General features: G+C 38.0%; 3 protein-coding genes across 4 annotated transcripts; 1 reads left to right on the top strand and 2 right to left on the bottom strand.

Moving 5' to 3' along the window:
* Positions 1–125: 125 nt before the first annotated feature.
* LOC110852895 (glutamate dehydrogenase, mitochondrial) lies at positions 126–5,979 on the bottom strand. Its single transcript, XM_022101053.2, has 8 exons — positions 5,714–5,979; positions 5,366–5,576; positions 5,101–5,300; positions 1,990–2,295; positions 1,759–1,928; positions 1,317–1,598; positions 886–1,245; positions 126–795 (listed from the first exon to the last, which is right to left on the bottom strand). The coding sequence occupies exons 2-8, from the start codon at positions 5,560–5,562 to the stop codon at positions 679–681; spliced, it is 1,632 nt and encodes a 543-aa protein (XP_021956745.1). The 5' UTR covers positions 5,563–5,576; positions 5,714–5,979; the 3' UTR covers positions 126–678.
* A 2,786-nt stretch (positions 5,980–8,765) lies between these two features.
* LOC110852995 (SEC14-like protein 2) lies at positions 8,766–11,566 on the bottom strand. Of its 2 annotated transcripts, XM_035854468.1 has the most exons (12): positions 11,464–11,566; positions 11,069–11,368; positions 10,891–10,993; positions 10,772–10,815; positions 10,578–10,698; positions 10,305–10,517; positions 10,158–10,238; positions 9,915–10,090; positions 9,700–9,851; positions 9,471–9,610; positions 9,243–9,405; positions 8,766–9,070 (listed from the first exon to the last, which is right to left on the bottom strand). In XM_035854468.1, exons 2-12 carry the CDS (start codon positions 11,111–11,113, stop codon positions 8,992–8,994), a joined length of 1,317 nt encoding a protein of 438 aa, XP_035710361.1. In that variant the 5' UTR covers positions 11,114–11,368; positions 11,464–11,566; the 3' UTR covers positions 8,766–8,991. The 2 variants fall into 2 exon arrangements, with proteins under 2 accessions (XP_035710361.1, XP_035710360.1); XM_035854467.1 differs by lacking the exon at positions 11,464–11,566 and having other exon boundaries at positions 11,069–11,404.
* A 2,966-nt stretch (positions 11,567–14,532) lies between these two features.
* On the top strand, positions 14,533–18,851 carry LOC110852989 (SEC14-like protein 2). The gene is made up of 8 exons (XM_022101183.2): positions 14,533–15,297; positions 15,396–15,471; positions 15,545–15,588; positions 16,986–17,103; positions 17,491–17,691; positions 18,011–18,091; positions 18,162–18,340; positions 18,416–18,851. Exons 1-8 carry the CDS (start codon positions 15,256–15,258, stop codon positions 18,476–18,478), a joined length of 804 nt encoding a protein of 267 aa, XP_021956875.1. The 5' UTR covers positions 14,533–15,255; the 3' UTR covers positions 18,479–18,851.
* The last annotated feature ends 176 nt before the right edge of the window (positions 18,852–19,027 follow it).

The following is a 19,027-nucleotide window of genomic DNA, read 5'->3' as shown; positions in this document are numbered from 1 at the left end:
CAAAGTTGTTAGTTCTTTCTATGAATTTTACTACACATTCGGGTTCTCTTGTTCTCTTTTCTTGCATGCGGTTTACAGTTTACAATAAAAGTCGCCCATTGATTATTATTACTTTAGCAGTTATTTAGATTAGCTCAATATTAGCACTCCTCTTTCTTTAGCTCGTGTCGATATCATAAGTATTACAGTGAAACACCATTATTATATTTAGCACACTAAATATTTAGTAAGATTATACCTCTTCTATTCACAACAGGTTTAGTATTTTTTATAAAGTGCATACAACGCAATCACACATTTTAATAATAAGAAAATATTGGATGGCACACCAGTGACAGTTGACAATTAGACCTTTCGTAGAAAAAGCTGTATTTTCTTCTACTCATCATCACGACATCGACATGCATTTATTTATTGCAAAATTGACTCTCTCATTTTTCATTATCATGATTGATTTTTACCTAAAAATTACTTTTTCTTGACGCACAATAATTTTTGCTTTCACGATGTTTCATGTTTTACTAATTTATAGGAAAAGTTGTTGCTGACGAGAATGAGACAAATAGTTAAGAATTATAGGGCGAGGGGTGCAAGATTAACAGTGAGAATAAAATGTTGATGAGGAGGAAACGGCTCTTCTTCTACACATGCACAGATAACATTTTTTAGTCGGCTAATTTAAAACGCCAACCCTTGATCGGCATAAGTTTTAAAGATCTTTTCAATCGAGTGAACGTATGCGGCAGTTCGAAGATCCAGACCCAAGTTGTACTGCATAGCGACCTTCATAATATTCTGGATTGGATAAAGAAAAAATTAGTTAATCATGAGTTTATTCATTAAAGTATTTATGAAGATTCTTATTTAGTTTGTGTAAATAATTACCCTTGCACTTCGCTCCATCGTGTAGTCCAGACCAGAGTGGACAATATCCTTCTCACTAGCACCACCCATCCTTTTAGCAAAAGCTTCTGAAGGTGTAACTGGGATTCGTCCCCCAACACGACCAAATCTCCTTTCCAAACTCTCTTGAACTGATTCGAGAAGGTGGTAGTTGGATTCTCTGTCATACTTGAAGGTGAGACGCCCGTACGAAACGTGATTCAAGTTCTTGAGCCACTCAAAGTAGGAAACAGTCACACCTCCAGCGTTGATGTAGAGATCTGGGATGATGAGGACGTTCTTGTCGATGAGCACTTTGTCTGCGGCGGGAGTTGTGGGACCGTTAGCGGCTTCAGCGATGATCTGCCGTATTAATTAATAATTTAATATGTAAGTAAATTACATAAGGAGATTAGTTAATTAATGGGACTCACCTTGGCCTTGATCTTGTGGGCATTTCCCTTGTGGATCGCTTTCTCTGTGGCAGCAGGAACGAGGATGTCACATTCTTCAAAGAGGAGACTCTCGCCCTTGTACTCTTCCGCTCCAGGGAAGCCGACGATGGATCCTTTATTGTGGATTTTAAAGTCTTCCAAAGCCTTGGGGTCAATTCCGTTCTTGTTGTAAATGGATCCGTTGTACTCCATGACTCCCACGCAGACAGCACCCGCTCGCACGAGGTAACGGCAAGTGTGCAGACCAACGTTACCAAATCCCTGAAATATTCCAAGTCAGTTAAACAAAGTGACTCAGGGTGGTCGCATTTCACAAATACTTTGCCAATAAAAACATATTTTCGCTCTTTACAAGACTCAAAATCAAGTGGAAATTTTTTGAATTCCTTACAACACCATTTTTACATATTTTAAACTTCACCTGAACAATGAACGTCTTATCCGCCCAACCCGGCGTTGTTCCAATCATTCCCATGTAGCTGGCTTCGTTGATGAAGTTATCCAGTCCGTGAAACACGCCACGTCCAGTGGCAGAAGTTCTCCCGTGAATTCCACCCTGATTAATGGGCTTTCCAGTGACGCAGGCATGACCTGGGAAATTTGTATCATAGTAAAAAGGGTCAAATATTCATAGATAAGTTATCCATGATACCGTTGATATCGAGATGTCCAATAGTTTTGGAGTAGGTGTCCGCAATCCAGGACATTTCTCGCTCTCCGGTCCCCATGTCTGGAGCAGGAACGTCAATGCCGGGTCCGATGAATCCCTTCTTGGCCAGCTCGAGGGTGAAGCGACGTGTAATCTTTTCTAACTCGTTGACCGTGTACTCTCTCGGATTGATGATAATCCCGGCTTTAGCTCCACCAAAGGGAACGTCGACACAGGCGCACTTGAAGGTCATCAAGGCCGACAGAGCTTTCACCTCGTCCAAAGTAACGTCCAAGGAGTAGCGGATTCCTGCAAAAAAAATATAATAAATCATAGTTGTGCATGGGTTATCAGCGAGATAAGACGCTACAAGTTCCTATTTTAAGAATCGTGTATGTATACGCTCTGTCTCAAAATGAAGAGATAGTTTTGGAAAATTCTAATATTTCTTAATAGCTTAGTCCTGGAGTCCAAAGTTTTGTTATATTATAGCTCAGGTATTGCTACAAGTTCATGCCAAGTTTCATTGAGATTTGACTTAAATCAACAAATTTATCTGCCATCTTAAAACATTAGTCAATTTCGACTGTCTCAAAAGTAAGAGATAGGGCATTTTTTTGAAATTTAATTATTTTATAAGTTAATTTGAAGGGGCTAACTACCTTTGAAACTTATTCTAGTATTCGGTAAAACCTTTCCTAGCTAGAATTAGCGCCCATATTCATCGCTTCATGGAGTCGTTGAAGTGCTAAAGGGTCTCCAGCGGGATATTTGCCCATCGGCCATGCATCATTTGCTATAATTCCTTTTTGGTTCGAAATTGACGTCAACCCGACGCGAGAAGTTGGCCCAAAAATTCTTCATGGGATTTAGGTCAGGACTGCTAGCCGGCCAAGCCAAGTTCCCGGCATTTTTCCTGGCAAAGAACTCCATGATTAAACGGGAAGTATGAATTTGGGCGTTGTGATTCTGAATATCCCATCTTATCAGCAAAATTCTGGGTCCCTAGCTGACCAGATTTGACTGGCGTACTCCCCGATAACCTTGTGAATCTGTTCTGGGTGTACTCGTGGGTGTTCTGGGTGTACTCGTGCTATTTCGGTCTTTCCACAAACCTCCCACAATATTACCAAATTTTCCATTAAAAATTACAAATTCAATATAAATTTGTGGTTCATATTTTTAGACGAATATTTTTATGCAGAATATTTTTCTAGTCCCATGCATCACCTATGTTCTTGTCTAGAAAATACCACATACCAAAATATGTGTTAATAAATGTGAAGCATATTTAAATTAAATTTGTAATTTTTAAGGGGCAATTTTGTAATATCTTAGGAGGATTTGGATATCCTGGAAAGACCGAAATAGCACCGATTACACACAGAACAGGTTCACGAGGTTATCAGAGAGTACGCCAGTCCAATCTCGTCAGCTTGGGACCGAGAATTTGCGGATGAGGTTGGATATTCATAAGCACAACGTCCAAATTCATGCTTCCCGTTTAATCATGGATTTCTTTGCCAGGAAAAATGCCGGGAACTTAGCTTAGCCGGCTAGCAGTCCTGACCTAAATCCCATGAAGAATTTTTGGGCCAACTTCTTGCGTCGGGTGGGCGTTAATTTCGAACCAAAAAGGAATTGGGGCAAATGATGCATGGCGGATGGGCAAATATCCCACTGGAGACCCTTCAACACTTCAACGACTCCATGAAGCGATGAATATTCGCGTTAATGCTAGCTAAGAAAGGTTTTACCAAATACTAGAGTACGTTTCGAGGGTACTTACTCCCTTCGAATTATCTTATAAAATGTTTAAATTTAAAAAAATGCCCTATCTCTTACTTTTGAGACAGTTGATTTTGACTAATTTTGTAAGATTGCAAATAAATTTCTTGACTTAAGTCAAAACTCAATGAAACTTGGCATGAACTTGTAGAAATACCTGAGCTATAATATAATAAAACGGTGGGCCCCAGGACCAAGCTATTAAGAAATAGTAGAATTTTCCAAAACTATCTCTTCATTTTGAGACAGACTATATATAACATGCATGTATTTGTCCGACCTTGATCTTGAGCGACCTACTTTTCCACATTTTCCTCTCTCCATTTTATTACCTCATCTCAAAGTGATCCGACAACTAATACAATAATAATCCAGCTTTACGAATAAGAGTTATGTAGGTCCGGTTAATAAAATTTCAATACGAGTGCACCACGTGCGTCCTCAGTAGGAAATCATTATCTGGTTTAAAAGGCCCTTTGAATCAATTATTCATTCAAAAATAACAATTTGTGAAGATGAAAACGATTGGTTTTTACATAGTTTGGCAACCATGAATTCGTGAGTTTAGCATGGAAGAGTCAATTATGGTCATAAATAAATTATGTGTGTGTGTTGTGTAACAGCCGACGAAGGAGTGGGGATTATGTATTTTTACTACTTTTGGCCATCCAATCTACACGACTGAATCGATAGTCGTACCACAAAGGTGGATATGGTCCGTGACCATGATATCATACTCTGTCAGAGCTACAGAATATCATTGTGCCTGCCTTTTAGTTTCACATTTCATGGGCTGACGGACGGACCGACTTGATCCAGATTTTGCATACATTCTGCTCTCTCTCATTTTCATCTCTGGCAAGTCAACAAGTCTGTAAGAGCTATAAAACTTAACACTCAAACGCTAATTACTTTATGACTTGAGTCAACTCAACAACAAGAGGTGGAGAGTAGTTGGTGGAGATGGATGCGCTGAAATTTAGGCATGCATTTAACTAACCCACTTATTATTTAGTGAAACTCCGAAGCAAATTGGTGAACAAACAAGTTAGCCACACACCACCTCTAAATCTCTCGTGATATCGTATCCGTAATAATTCTATCTACCTACACACACCTGCCTATACCGTTTCACCTTGTTCATCTTATCACCCGCAGTAGTTTCATGCTTATCTCTCGAATTATGTAACTGCTGTATGTACCACACTGCAATTTGAGTTCATAAACTGGTTATTTCTGGTGTGTATAAATGCCCATACATCTTAACTATTCTTAACTTTACTTTGATAAAAATGACCCCGGTTTTAATGTGAAAGGATGTTTTACCTCCCTTCGTGGGCGTCCTGTGGTTGGAGTGCTGCGCCCTGTACCCCGTGATCATCTCGTACTTGCCATTGTCCCTTTTGAGGGGGAAGGAGACTTCGAGAACGTGATGGCAAGGTTCCAACATGCGCATGATACCCTTGGCCTTCTCCCGCTTCTGTTCAATGGTCGCCAGTGGGCCCATGTTCAACCCCTCGACCAAGCTGGGGGAGAGGACAAATTAATTTTAAGAAGGTACAGATAAGGAACAGACGATGACGGTACTCACTTATCTTCCGACATCTGACAAGCCCTGTGGTAAAAGTACTCCACCATTTCGAAGAAGAGGGGGTCCTCCGCGTCAGGAACGGTCTTTAACCTGTCTGGGATTTGATGAGCCCCCGACGCCGGGCTGGTGGTCGACAGGGCCCGAACCGCGGTCGCCAACGCCTTCAAATTGCTGTTACGCACAATGCTCGCCAACATTTTGAAATAGTTGCCTACAAAGATTATTAATTACATGAGAAAACTTGAAATAACGTGAAACTATGATAGCACTAGTTATAATAGATTAACATCCAAAATTTGTGCTGTGTTAGATAATAATTAGCTAATTATAATTAACTTTTTATTTTACCTGGAGAAGAAGACTGGAGAAGAAGAGAAGAGGACGATGATGAGTTGCTGGCTGACTAGAAGAGAGTGCGGAGAACTGCCGGAGATGCGTACGTGAACTTGAGTTGTTGCTGGTGTTAATTAAATTTTAACTATTGTAGTTAATAGTCAGTCACATGGAGTGACCACCAATTCGTAGTTAAATATTTGCAACAAACTTATTGCGAGAAGAAGTGGAGCCTGGTTGGGATGGGATGGGTGAGTGCAGCGAGAGTAGGATAATTCTGAGCACGTCGAATTTTGCCGGCTCATACGACAAAATATATCTTGGAATAGACTGTTTCTTTCGCGAGGATGCTTTTTGGACGTGGGAAAACAACTTTTGAACACTCATCCATGCCCACTCTCGTTCTGTTTTTCTCTCCTCTTGTTTACTCAAGTCGAATAATTATACTGGAGAATTAATTATAAATTATAACAAATGTTCCAAATAATTAATAAACTTCAACCTTCCTTCTTTAATTTATTATTTTGAACTGGTTCTTATTCTCTTCTGTAGTGATTGGGGAGTGAATTTTGTAAATTATTTTTGGTAAAATTGCATTATTACGGCCTAGCTCGGATTTATTTCAGTGGACTAGCTTGGATTTGGCTGATAATTCTCAGTTTCCCACACGATAGGAATATTTTGTAGTAAAATCAGATTTTCGGGGTAAGATGAGATTTCTAGTTTCCAGCACTCCTAGCTAGCTCTCCCAGATAGCTCTCCTAGGTAGCACTACTAGCTAGCTCTCCTAGGTAGCACTACTAGCTAGCTCTCCTTTTTCAAAAGCCATTTTCATGAAAATCTAAGAGAAAAATTATTTTTATACAAAATTTCAAAAATTTTTAGAAATTTTATTTTTTGAAACCGCCGCGAAAAAAGGTATTTTTATGCATATGGGACCTTAGGGTATTCACACAAAAAATTTCAGTCAAATCCGAGCTAGGCCGCTGTACTGCAATTTTACCATAATTTCTATACCAAATTTCAAAAATTGACAACGTGTTTGTTTTTCGAGACCGCCGTGAAAAAATTGAAAACTTATTTCCGCTATTTTGATTAAATTATAACCCATAAAATGAATGATTTTCGTTCAGATCATTTGTTGTATTGTAATATGATGCACACTTTTCTGTGTGGACGTGCTCTGGTGCTAAGTGTGGAAGGGCCCGTGCACCGCACCAAGTTGAGGCAAGTTGAGCTATCTATCTAACAGAGCTACATTTCTTATCGTGTGTTGCCGGCTGGCCAGCAACACAATTCCACCAGACCCACGCCCATGCAAATTTATGCACTTACCCCTTTTTTCGACACATTCCTCCAGCATGCAGTCCCCAACATGAGAACAACTTATCGCAATTTTATTTTTTTTTTTACTATACAAGATTCTTTTATTAACATAAACATTGATAAACTCTGAAATACACTTAGTTGGCTTGGGGAGTAGAGGAAAAACCCGATGTTGGTGGGTTGGGAAAACCTTTACTTGATCCGGATAGGCGTCCGAGATCACCATTCGGCCCCTTACAAGATTTTTGTAAATAACATGACCTATCATTTAAAATATAAAATAATTCTTCTAATCCTCGTTGACTGGGGACAGCTCCCATGATTGATGCCGCATTCCCGCGTTGAACTGCCAAACTGATCCGTTGGATGAGAAATGTTGTTGACATTGGTCCAGTGACATCCTTCATCCTCCTCCCAACATCTTGGATGAACTTCAACCCTTCCATCCCCCATACTCCTGATGTCTCGACAGCCACCGGAACAAAGATATATTGTTTTTCAAGTTCAGAGTAAAGTTTGTGTTTTTTGGTCTCGGCTAGTTTTGCTGCTGTGCCAGCATGTCTAAGTGTGTGAGAGAGATAAGAGGGGGCAAAAGTGTCTGTACATGTAAAGTCCCATATTAGTGAGCGTTCCTGTTTGTAAGGTATTAGTGTTAGACCATCCGGTCTTTTTCCATCTGTCCTACAACACCCTAATGGTTCCCTAATGCTTGGTATGTCTGCAGAAATTAAGGCTCTCTTTATAATGTCATTGGCTTGCGTATGTCTAGAGTGCCTGCCAGCACTTTTTTTTACATGAAAGACCATGTAAGCCTAGTTCATCTACTTGTGCACCACAAACACATTTATGGGGGAAACACAATTTTAAACCTAACCTCAAACCAATTGCAATCCTAAAGGAATTATCGTCTAAAAGTGTGCCTAAATTCCTCGATGGTAAAGCTTGCAACCATGCACCTGACTCTTTTGACCGAGATGCCAAAATCCTAGCAGTATTTATTGGGGTGGCGGATAGTTCCAGGATACGTGAACATACTTGATTGAAAATTGGAATTTCATCGCAATTTTATTGTTATTCGCAAAGAGTTATTTACTATCATTTCCATGAAAACGTCTAGTCCACCAGTCAGGTTCCTGATTGATTCATTTCATAAATGTGCACATACATAAATCATATTTATGCGTTTGTGTAAATAAATTTTTCAAAATTTTGGGAATCTAAATGGCACATTTTGAAAATAATTTGAATTATTTACTATACTAATTTGGGTTCAAGGTGGGAACAGAAACAAAGGAAAGAGGAGGAATCTGGATGGATGGAGAGAATGCATATGTAGCATTATTTACCCAGGGTCGAGTTGGATAAGAACACCGTTATGTTATTCTTATTATTCTTACTTCCACTACCGGGTTGACGGTAGTCTTGATGTCCCAAAAATAGAACTAGGTCAGTCACAAGCCAACCCAACATTCGATACCACCTCAGAATATCACTCCATCCACTGTTGAACTGATTTCTAAATGTGTGAGAATTATGGAAACTCTATCGGATTTGGCTGCCAGTGAATGGAAGAATAATATGCATTTTGTGGGAATGAATACTGAATTTGATGAACTTTGAAAATTTCTGAAAAAAACAGCGAATAACTTTTAATTATTTTAAAGCAACTAAACTAAAGATAATAATGCAATATAATGCACTAATATGCATTTTGTGGGAATGAGTAATGCATTTTGAAAACTTCTGAGAAATAACCAATAACTTGTATTTATTTTAAACCAACCAAAATTCTACTATTACAAAAATTGTGAATTGTTTCTGCGCAAGTGATCACACTATTTTGTCCGTATTTCTTTAAACTGCACACAATTCTTTGAATCATCTAACACATAAATAATATCACAATTTCCCCTCCATTTTCCGGTCAGTCAAGCCAAGCGTTACGCCCCCAAAATGATCCCCTCCTATTAGAAGACGAGCGTTTGCAACAAGCTCTTCCGTCTCTCCGCCACCTTCTCATTTGTCCATTTATTGTCCTCCATGACCCTCGATAAATTTAGAAATGCATAAATTAGCTCAAATTAATCCCACCACCAAAAGCAGCATAATCAAAGTAGAAGCAAATCGTCACTAAATATTAAAATTGAGCGTTGACTAATAATTAATTAATTTTGGTCAAAGCGACAACGTCTCCATGTTTAAGAAATGAAAGTCTAACTGCACATTTTCCTCGGAGGATGTGTCACCCGCGTCGTCATTCTCAAAGCCAACCTCGACTTCTTTGTCGTCTTTATTGTCCTCGTCCTCAGACCGAAGAACGACTCGGTATTGCACCACCTTGGAACGCCAGCGGCTGAACGTGTTGTCAAACACGAGCACGTCTACGAATAAAATAAATATTATGCAAATCGGTATGAAATTTAGTTGCTGTAATTTAGTTGCTTACATATTCCGGAATGTTGGCACAGCACAGATCCGCTTTGTAGTTGGTCGTCTGAGCCTAATCTCGAAAATGGGACGACGACTTGGGTGGCGTCGTACAGAATGGAAAAACCAATATCCCATCGCTCAGTTTTAAAAGTCCAGCTAATTTAAATGTCAAAGCGAATTGAGTAATTTGTTGATTGACTTTAAATTAATTGTGATGCATGCACTAAATAGTATTTAGTAAATACCTGAGCTGTGTACGTGGGGATGAGACATGGTATTCGATGGAGATGCTGTTTCCGGCAGGGATGGTTCGACAGATAAAGGCAGCACTGTCCCCACTTGGGACACGTTGCAGGGTGGAGGCTGGGCTCGTACGAAGTCTCGTCTTGTTGAATATCTGCACAAATACAAAAATTGTATATTATTTTCCAACAAAAAACTGGCGAAAATTGATTAATACCTCGCATTTTGAGACGTAGCTTCCGCCCAGACGGGCTGGGAGGTTGTGAGGTTCTACAAGGTCGTGAAGCACGGGAAGCCACTCTCGTGATCCTCCCGCAATTAGTACTTTTCCCAAAGTTTTAGAATTTATGAAAGGTCGGATCCCACTGAAGATGACTTGAAAAACCTTCGGAGCTGGGGATACATACGAACAATTACTCATTGAGAGCTTTCTTGATTAAAAGGTAAACTCACTACTCACTGTCAATGACAAAGGCACGCTTCAACGTTTCTGGATGATTAGCTTCGAACCTTCGGACCGTTTCTAGCACGGCATCCACCGCTGGAACCAAAACAAAGGGCTGTGAAATGTTACTATCAATATTTTTCGCAAACGACGCATGTCTACCTTGTCTGCAGGACATTTGTCTAAACGCGGCCAGATCGTCGGGAACAAAGACGATGATAAATTGGGAGATAATATTTGATCGCTCTGCTGAGGACGCGGCCATGGCTTGGGTGACGTTGGCGAAGAGTTGGTCCACGTACCGGATGTACTCACTCTTCACCCCCAGCTCACACACTCGTCGAATGTCCCACTGACCAAAGGCAACGACCAGGACTGTAATTTTACAAGGACATGTTAATTTTAAGGAGGAGAAGAGTTGATATATTTGATTACCTGGACAGCCTTCCTTATCCACGCCGGTGATCTCGTAAGGATAGTTTTTTCTGGAGAGAGGAGCAGGCGGTGTCCACGCGTGTAAAGAGTCGATCTCGTTTTCCTCTCTCCATTTCAAATACTGGAGAATATTTATAGTACAAGTTAATTTTCTGTTATTATTATGCATGAGTGATCTTCAATAATTTGCACACCTTGGTCAACATTTCTTCAGCCTTGTTCAAGTTGAGGTCTCGAGCTGAATTATGGGACATAAATTATACAATTGAGTATTATTGCAAAGTTTTTCACTGAAAATGTTGTGCTGGCTGACCTCTGAGAAATCTGAGGAACATCAAGTCCACCAAGGCGGCGTCATCACCAAGCTTGAGCCAACTTGGTCCAACTTGGTCATTGTTCTCCAGTCTCGCCTTCAACTAGATGATTAAAGGAAGATAAGAAATTTTCAATTTTCAAAAAATGATTTTCAATTTGCAACATGTCAACCGAACCTGTGCTACCATTTCCATTTCGTGTTGGCTGGCTTGCAGCGACATTGCGACGACGCACTATTTGATAACCACAGATTTTGAGTCAATTTGTCCTTCAAGTATACGATTAAAACAACGGAGACACTTTGGACACCTCACTTGCTACATAATATTTACCCATAAATGAATGCACCACAAATAAATTAGTACGTCAAAGAAGGTTGTTGTTCCATGCAAATCTCGAACCCCAAAGATTACTCAGCTTGAGTATCTCGTATTTTCGATTAAAAGATGGGTTGTGCCTCTGCTCAATGAGATCTCCTTATTCAAGAGAAGATTGTAAAGGAATGTGTGTGAGGAAGGAGTTGTAACTAAAATCATGGGCATAATATGAATACAAATTCACAGTTACTTACATACGACGTGTGTATATGCCGGACATCCTTGGTTAAGTTTTTTGGAGGACCTTTACCTTTCCCTGCTAATAAATGCTTCATCTCTCAACTACACGAATCTATAAAGAATGCAATCGTTAAAAAAAATACTCATCAGTCAATTTATGCATACAGAATAATAATTGTGTTTATGTACGTATAATAAACCAGGAATTATGTGTGTATTAAATCGTAAAAGGTATGGATTTTTTCGCAATAAAAGCAAAAGAAGAGGAGGTTTTGTTTCGTATTGTTGCGGTGTGGTTCATAAATAAGTAGTTGAAGTCATTATGCAAAACCATGATAATTCGTCCCGTCAGAGGTCAATGAGAGTTGGTCAAGGTGAGGTGGTTGAGTACTGCTGCTGAAGATCTTGGTAATTATTGGGGAGCTACATGCATACATTCATCAATGGATATCATTGCAGTGATCGCAACGATTGGCAAGGGTGGATCGTTCTCAGAAGAAGAACGTTGTGTAGTCAACACTATTAATTGATTAGGTATTCGTTGCATGAATTGATTCTTGATGGGCATAAATAAATAAATATGTGCATATTAAGAAACTATTGGCTCCTTTATGCATGAGAGGTTTACTATTACTTGAGGTAGTTCCTGGATTAAATCCGTGTATTTACAAAATATTATGACACTGTATATGCGATAAATGACATTGATAAGTTAATTAATATGTACATCTGACAATGGTTTGTTTATGGAAGGAGAAAAATGCATGTTTATCTGATACGTTTCCTTCTTATTTATTATCAGGGGCAAAAATTTCTTCAATCTTTTGTATTTGTGCGGCACGTGTTTTTCATCGGCAACGCTTGCATAAAATGTAATACGTACATACATAGTTTGCTGATGTATGTTACACTTTATCATATTTTGTAACAAAAATTATCATTTTTTGCATGAAATCAGTTTTACTTCCGCCCAGATTAATTGACAACTGATGTCTTTATTTACGAGGGTTCGTGTAATTACAGATGTTCCAGCGTTATCCAGATCGAGCTTTGTTGTGTAATTTTTAATACTTTTCCCTATTACAGTATATCAATCAGAAGAGGAACGCCTAGAGCGTGTGTATATGCCTCTGAATGCATGGGAGTTATTGGGAATATGTAGGTACATATATGTACATATATGATGCACGAGCAGAAAATCACTTGCCACAAAAAAAAATAATTGGTAGCCACACAATTTTTAGTAAAAATTGGTCACTTTTCATATTTGCGCTGCGCTGCATGGCGTCAGCACTGGCTTGGAGACCGATAATTAAGGTCCATGATGATACTTTGTTAACAATATGCAGCGAAAAACAAAGGCTACATATGCAAAATGGTCAAAGTGCAAGTTGAAGGTCCACTTCTGATCTGTGAGTAATAAATGTGTGAATGCACGCGATTTGCATATCGTTGCTTGTGGGCTTTCCACTCCCACAATTCTACGTACTTGGCAGAAATATGATGGACACAATTAATAAGATCCAGAACCCAGTTGAAAAAGTTTGTTAATTTGTAGTTCAAGTTTTTCTGGACTCCAATTTTCGAGATATCAACTCGTACACTTGCATTTGAACTGGTTTTGTTTGATTGAGGTATGCGCATAATCGCAATAATTGTATTCTTCATTTATTTATTCTGTTCGAATCAATTCTAAATTTTTATCCTTATGCAACTTTTTATTGTATATTTATGTAACTTATGTATGTACATAAATATGCGAAGTTGCCATTCCTCTTGCTTGTTTATAATACTGTCCTGCAACTATAATTTTTGTCGCCCCGAAGCCATAATTAACAGGGTCACAGTATTGTTTCAAATGCTTATCCTGATTTTGACGACATATTCCTTGTATTTATTTTGCATACAGAATTCTGGCAGCGTGTCAACAAAATCTTATATCAATCTAATAAACAAACGTGACAAGTTCCACTCTTCATTCTGAAAAGTGAAGAAATATGAGTTGCAGCATGCAAATAAATAAATATGTTGATGTATTGCAGTGATGTACTTATCTGTCACATCGTACGTGTGTACATATGTATATATGACATGCTTCTTAGTTAGCACTACATATGCAAATAAATTGAACTAAATTAGTCAAGAAGTCATCACGACTAGTTAAGTTGATATCTTGAATAGGAAAATATGGTTATTATCAAGTAACTAACACGTTAATGGTGGTGCGTCATGTAAATATATTTTTCACCTCATTACACAATTACGCAAGGCAGAACTTCAAACCATTGTTCACAACAATTATGACATTTGCATACACATATGACAGTGATACACAACAAGTTACGAAATGAATAATATTTACCTCAAAAATCTAAAGACATGGGAAAATTGGACGGAAAAATAAGTATGAAAACATAAAAGCAACACAGTGACGAAAGACGAGTCAATTTCTTTGTACGCAAATTACATATGTTATGATTGGTTTCTGGAAAAATAATTTGGAGAGAAATAATTGAAGTCCAATGATAATAATTATTTAACCCCAGTTGATGCGATATGACGTGAACTGCACAATAAATAAAATGCATTTTCCTACAAATTCCCAAAATCTCGTCAAGAATACATCATAATTTTGTAATTATTTAGCCTCAGTTGATTGATGCGATATGAACGAAGTGAAAATAAAATGCATTTTCCTACAAATTCCCACAATCTGGTTAAATACTAAAATCTCATCAAGAATGCATCATAATTTGGAAGCTGAGAGTGCATTCAATATTCGCGTGTAAAAACCAGTTTCAATCAAAAGAAGTGCATCAAATTTAAAGGAGACGACGCAAGAAGAACCACTTTACACGAAATAAGACACTTGAACCTCATGTACAAACGAATGCACAGAGATATCCCAATCTCGCAGTGCCCAAGCAAAGTTGACCAATAATAATTGTAGTTCAATAATTATGTATTTATTATATGGATCGAATATGTATGTACGACTCTCTGGTACCCGAACTTCTTCATCCCCACGATGATGATGAATGGATGGACGCTTCTTCTTCTTCTTAATAACTAGTCAACTTTCGTGCGAGAGAGGACATTGTGATTCCGAAGGTGACTTTACACACAACAACCTGTCCTCCTCTCATTAAACGACGGACGACTCGACCACGATCCACAAGAAATACTTAACAGATAAGTTATCCATCCAGTTTGTGCATACATATTTTCTCCATAAAAAACCGTACCCGGACCACTACAGGCTTGTCGGATGCCTTAATTGCATACCGCAATGGTACCAGTCTTACCAGAGAGATTTTATCGGAGGAACGAGACAGTCGATTTGGCTGTGTGATATTTTTTTAAAGTGCAGAATAAAAAATTAATCTTTTAACAAAGTTTTTCCATTCTGCCAAAAAAAGTGAAGCAATCGACTTGCCGGCTTGATAATTTTTAAAAAAAGGAGGAATATTACAAAGATATTGTAATTTGATTTTATTCTTTTAACAATTTTTGTTTGTTTTTGCACTCAGCCAAAAAAAGTGATCTCGAAGCGAGTAAATAAATTGCATAGGTCACGGACGGACGACAGTGGGGCAAGTTGAAGGTGGTATTTTTATGTAGCAGAGTTAATCGTGGTGTGAAAAGTAACGCATTTTTTAACAAAAGTTCATGTCTTCTTCTTCTCATTCAAAAAGTGAAGAAGGAAATTAGAAAAGTTTACGAAGAGTGGAGGAGTTGTTTAGTCGTCAGTATTAAATATTTTGAAGTTGAGGTGGTTGATTCAGTGCAGTACAGTGATCGAAGCCATGGCGAAGCCGTCACCCCATGAACTTGAAATCATAGGAGAGGTACGCAATAATGCCTCCACATCCGGCTAAATTGTGCCAAACTTTCTAAGAAATTTGTGGCTTTTAGAAATCGGAAATTTTAATATTTCTGTTTTTAGGTTCGAGAAAGGATTTCCGACCTGCGTTTAAGCGACGAGTATTTGCAACCGAAGAATTTGGTGAGATTTGTGCGAGGTGAGGAAGCAAAACAATTGACATTTGAGCCGGTCGTGATTTATATTGTGTTTTACGTCTCAATTTTTTTTAGCTCGGAATGAACAATTAGACCAAATTGAGGACATGATTCGTAAGGTGAGTTGTTTCTTTAATGAGGATAAACTGCTCTTGAAATGTTTCCGTTCCTGGTTTATTGTGATTTTATTTTACATAGACTAATTTGTCTGGATTGTTTTATTATGATTGCTAGCTATTTTTTGGCTGCGGTTAGTTATTGCCTTGTTAAATTTCATTACGCGTAAATAAGATGATTACTACAAACTACGTATGTACTACACTTAATTGGAGCATGTAATTTCCTCAAAGTTTGGGAAGCAAAGTATCACTGATTTATATGTATGAAACTTTTGTATTTGAAATTAATGTATGAAATTTTTATTTTAAAATAATAATTTGTTTTATTCGAGACATTTTTCAAAATCTAAAAGAAAATCATTCATAGTCTGCGAGTCAGGAAATATTTATTTACATGAATTTAGTCACAAGTCTGATTAGTGTATGCGTGGACCATGAAAACATGCGGTGACAAAATGTGAGGCAAGTAGAGACTCGAATAATGCATATTACACATATTTACTTAGCTATGTCGTGATTTATTTACACTGGATGTTAAGGTTGACCTAGGGCAGTTCCAGATAAGCAATTTGTCCTCGATTTCACAATTTGAGACATAAAGTATATGGACAAAAAAAGTATATAGTGGACAAATAGACTTTTCTTTTATAACATAACCGACCTTGTCATATTGGAAAGTTGGAACATCGTATTAAAACAAGTTGAAGGCCGGCAGAGTGCATATTTTGTAAATCTCTCTTCACGGATACATAAAAATGGGTTACATAAAAACGGCCCATTCCAAATTACTTGGAATGATTCTTACGTATAACCAATTTTAGAAAGGCATTTAGAAAAAAAATGTATAAACGAGGAAAATCGTAAATCTGCTTTTTCATGCTACATTTAATTATAGATGTCTTGCTGGAAAGAAAGAAACGTGGTGTCGGATACATCAACCCAATTATTTTAACTATTTATAATTGCTACTTTAGTTGATTGGTTTTATGCAATTCAGCGAAAATTAGTGTGTTTCTCAGGCCTATTTTCCTATATGGTTTTCTGTAAATGACGATTCCTTAGTTTGCTGACGCAGAAGACTGGTAATTCTTATCTTTGGTAAGAATTTCTTCATTGACGATGCTGCTGCCCCAGCATGTTTTAATTTATATAAGAAAAAAATACATGCGCGGATAACTGGTTGGGCGTACGTATAATCCCCGAAAAATCAAATGATTAATGACTCCCCCGACTTGAGAATGTGTCTGCATCGCATAATTCGAAAAAGATTTACAACTTTTGAGGTTGTTAGTAAATAATTGGAAATCGGTGTACCTCTAGCATCATTTTTTTGATGAGCATATATAACTAATTATTTTTCATACGTATGAAGTACTACTGTATTTGTTGTTTGGCAGAATGCGTGCTACCACGACACCTACGACACGGAGATAATAATGAGATGGGTACCACTCAACAGTATTGTTGAGGGATTTCCGTACCGCATTGTGGGCTTCGATAACCTCGGAGGTCTTGGTAAGTAGTCTCATAATGGAGGTCTCCCAGACTTTGAGCAAACTAGTCCCAATCGATCACAAATTTAATTAGTACGAAATTTTCAAAATTGCACGATCTGCCAGTGGAGATATTTGCACCCGAAGAGGAGAAAACGTGCAGTAAATTTGGAAAGTACAAAATTTATCAACTTAGGGCGTGTTTTCTTCTCTATGGATGTAAATATTTCTGCCAAAACTGCGAATTGGGAGATCGTGTCTTTTGCAAACTCCATACCAATTCAATTTGTAATCGATTGAGACTAGTTTGACCAAAATCGGAGAGCGTATGTTGGGAGACCTCCATCGTCCGTAAGAACACTGGAAAATTGTCGGCTTGTTAATTATGATGCTATTTATGTATGTGCAGTGATAGTATTTCCAGTGGGGACCTGGGTGACTGCAGCGGTTTCTGGGAAACGGGAGGAATTCACACGATGGGCGATTCAAGTTTTAGAAAAGACGTGGGCCTTGATGCGTTTTAATTCCAAGGGAAAAGACTATATCCCACAATTTTGCGCCATCATTGACCTCGAAGGCTTTGGGTGGAGACATTTGACGTGTTATGACGGTGAGCAGGAAATAATGCACAGTTTTATGACAAGTGTTTGTTTCTTGCGGGTTTGCTACATTTCTTGCAATGCAAAGGAAGAAGTGCAAGAATGCGAGGGGCAAGAAACTGGGAGAAAGTGCAAAAAATGTGCGCTATCTAGCCACGCGCCGTATGAAGTATAGCGGCGGGGCGCAGTTTCTTGCGCCTTGGATTTTTTGCAGGTCAAAATTCATAGCTGCAGGAAACAACTTTCTTGCCGTTATTTCTTGCAAGTGGTTACTTGCACACGAAGCACTTATTATGTCAGAGTTTATTAATTTGTATTTTACTGGCGCAGCGATTCAGGGGTTTCTTAATATGTTCAAAGTCTTTGAGGCCAACTATCCAGACACGTTGAGGTCGGCGTTTATCATAAATGGTACGTGTGGAAGGATCGCTTTGCATGGAATTTGGTTAATGAATAGCTTTAACTATGTTAAATTGAACAGAAATGCCGATTTTTGGAACGTTTTGGCGACTCTTGCGACCCATCATATCGGATGTGACGCATGCTAAAATCTCATTTTTGGGGTCAGACAAGAGCCTCTGGGCAAAGTCGATAGGTCAATTGGCAAAACGGGATCAGTTTCCGGAGAAATATGGGGGAGACCAACCACCAAATTATACTGTATGCAAATACATATTTAGTATACATAAGAAACTAATTATGCAGAATTTAATTTATTTATTTTCAAATTTCCAGGTAAATCTGGATGAGATTGGACTGAACGAATTTATCTTTCAAAATGGAAATGGGGAATTTTAATCGACTCTTGCTCAGCTTTGATTTAATTTATTAGGTCTCATTTTAAACTTTGGAAGTATTTTCTCATTTTCGTAATATATAATTTGATTTTAATGATTTTTTGCTCAATTTTAATGTTCCATGTTGAAAATAAGTTCGTCATAAATATTTTAGTGTTGCGAAATCTGATCATTGTAGTAAAGATGAAGCCCAAATTATTAATATTTTAAATATGAAGACTGGAATTTTGAACATCATATTTTATTTAAATGCAAGATATTTTGCAATTTTGACTACTGGAATACAACTCAATTAAAGTATTAAAAAATAACATAAAACTTGTTTACGTGTAATTGTAATAAATATGAAAATAAATATTTCTCTGGTGCGGAAATGTTTATGTGTACAAATTCATTCATTCATTTTACTTTGGAAAACTGCGAACTTTAGACAAAATTATCAGCAGATCGCTTTGTTTTTGCGTGGTCTGGTGTTTATGAATGTATGTCATGAAATCACAAGTCAAATAGAAATCAGCCAATTTGTGAATTAGTTAGACGGAGAATGCTT

The sequence above is a fragment of the Folsomia candida genome, unplaced genomic scaffold (genome assembly GCF_002217175.1).
Source record: "Folsomia candida strain VU population unplaced genomic scaffold, ASM221717v1 Fcan01_Sc008, whole genome shotgun sequence".
Lineage (NCBI taxonomy): Eukaryota > Metazoa > Arthropoda > Collembola > Entomobryomorpha > Isotomidae > Folsomia > Folsomia candida.
This window is presented reverse-complemented; position numbering and strand designations above follow the sequence as displayed.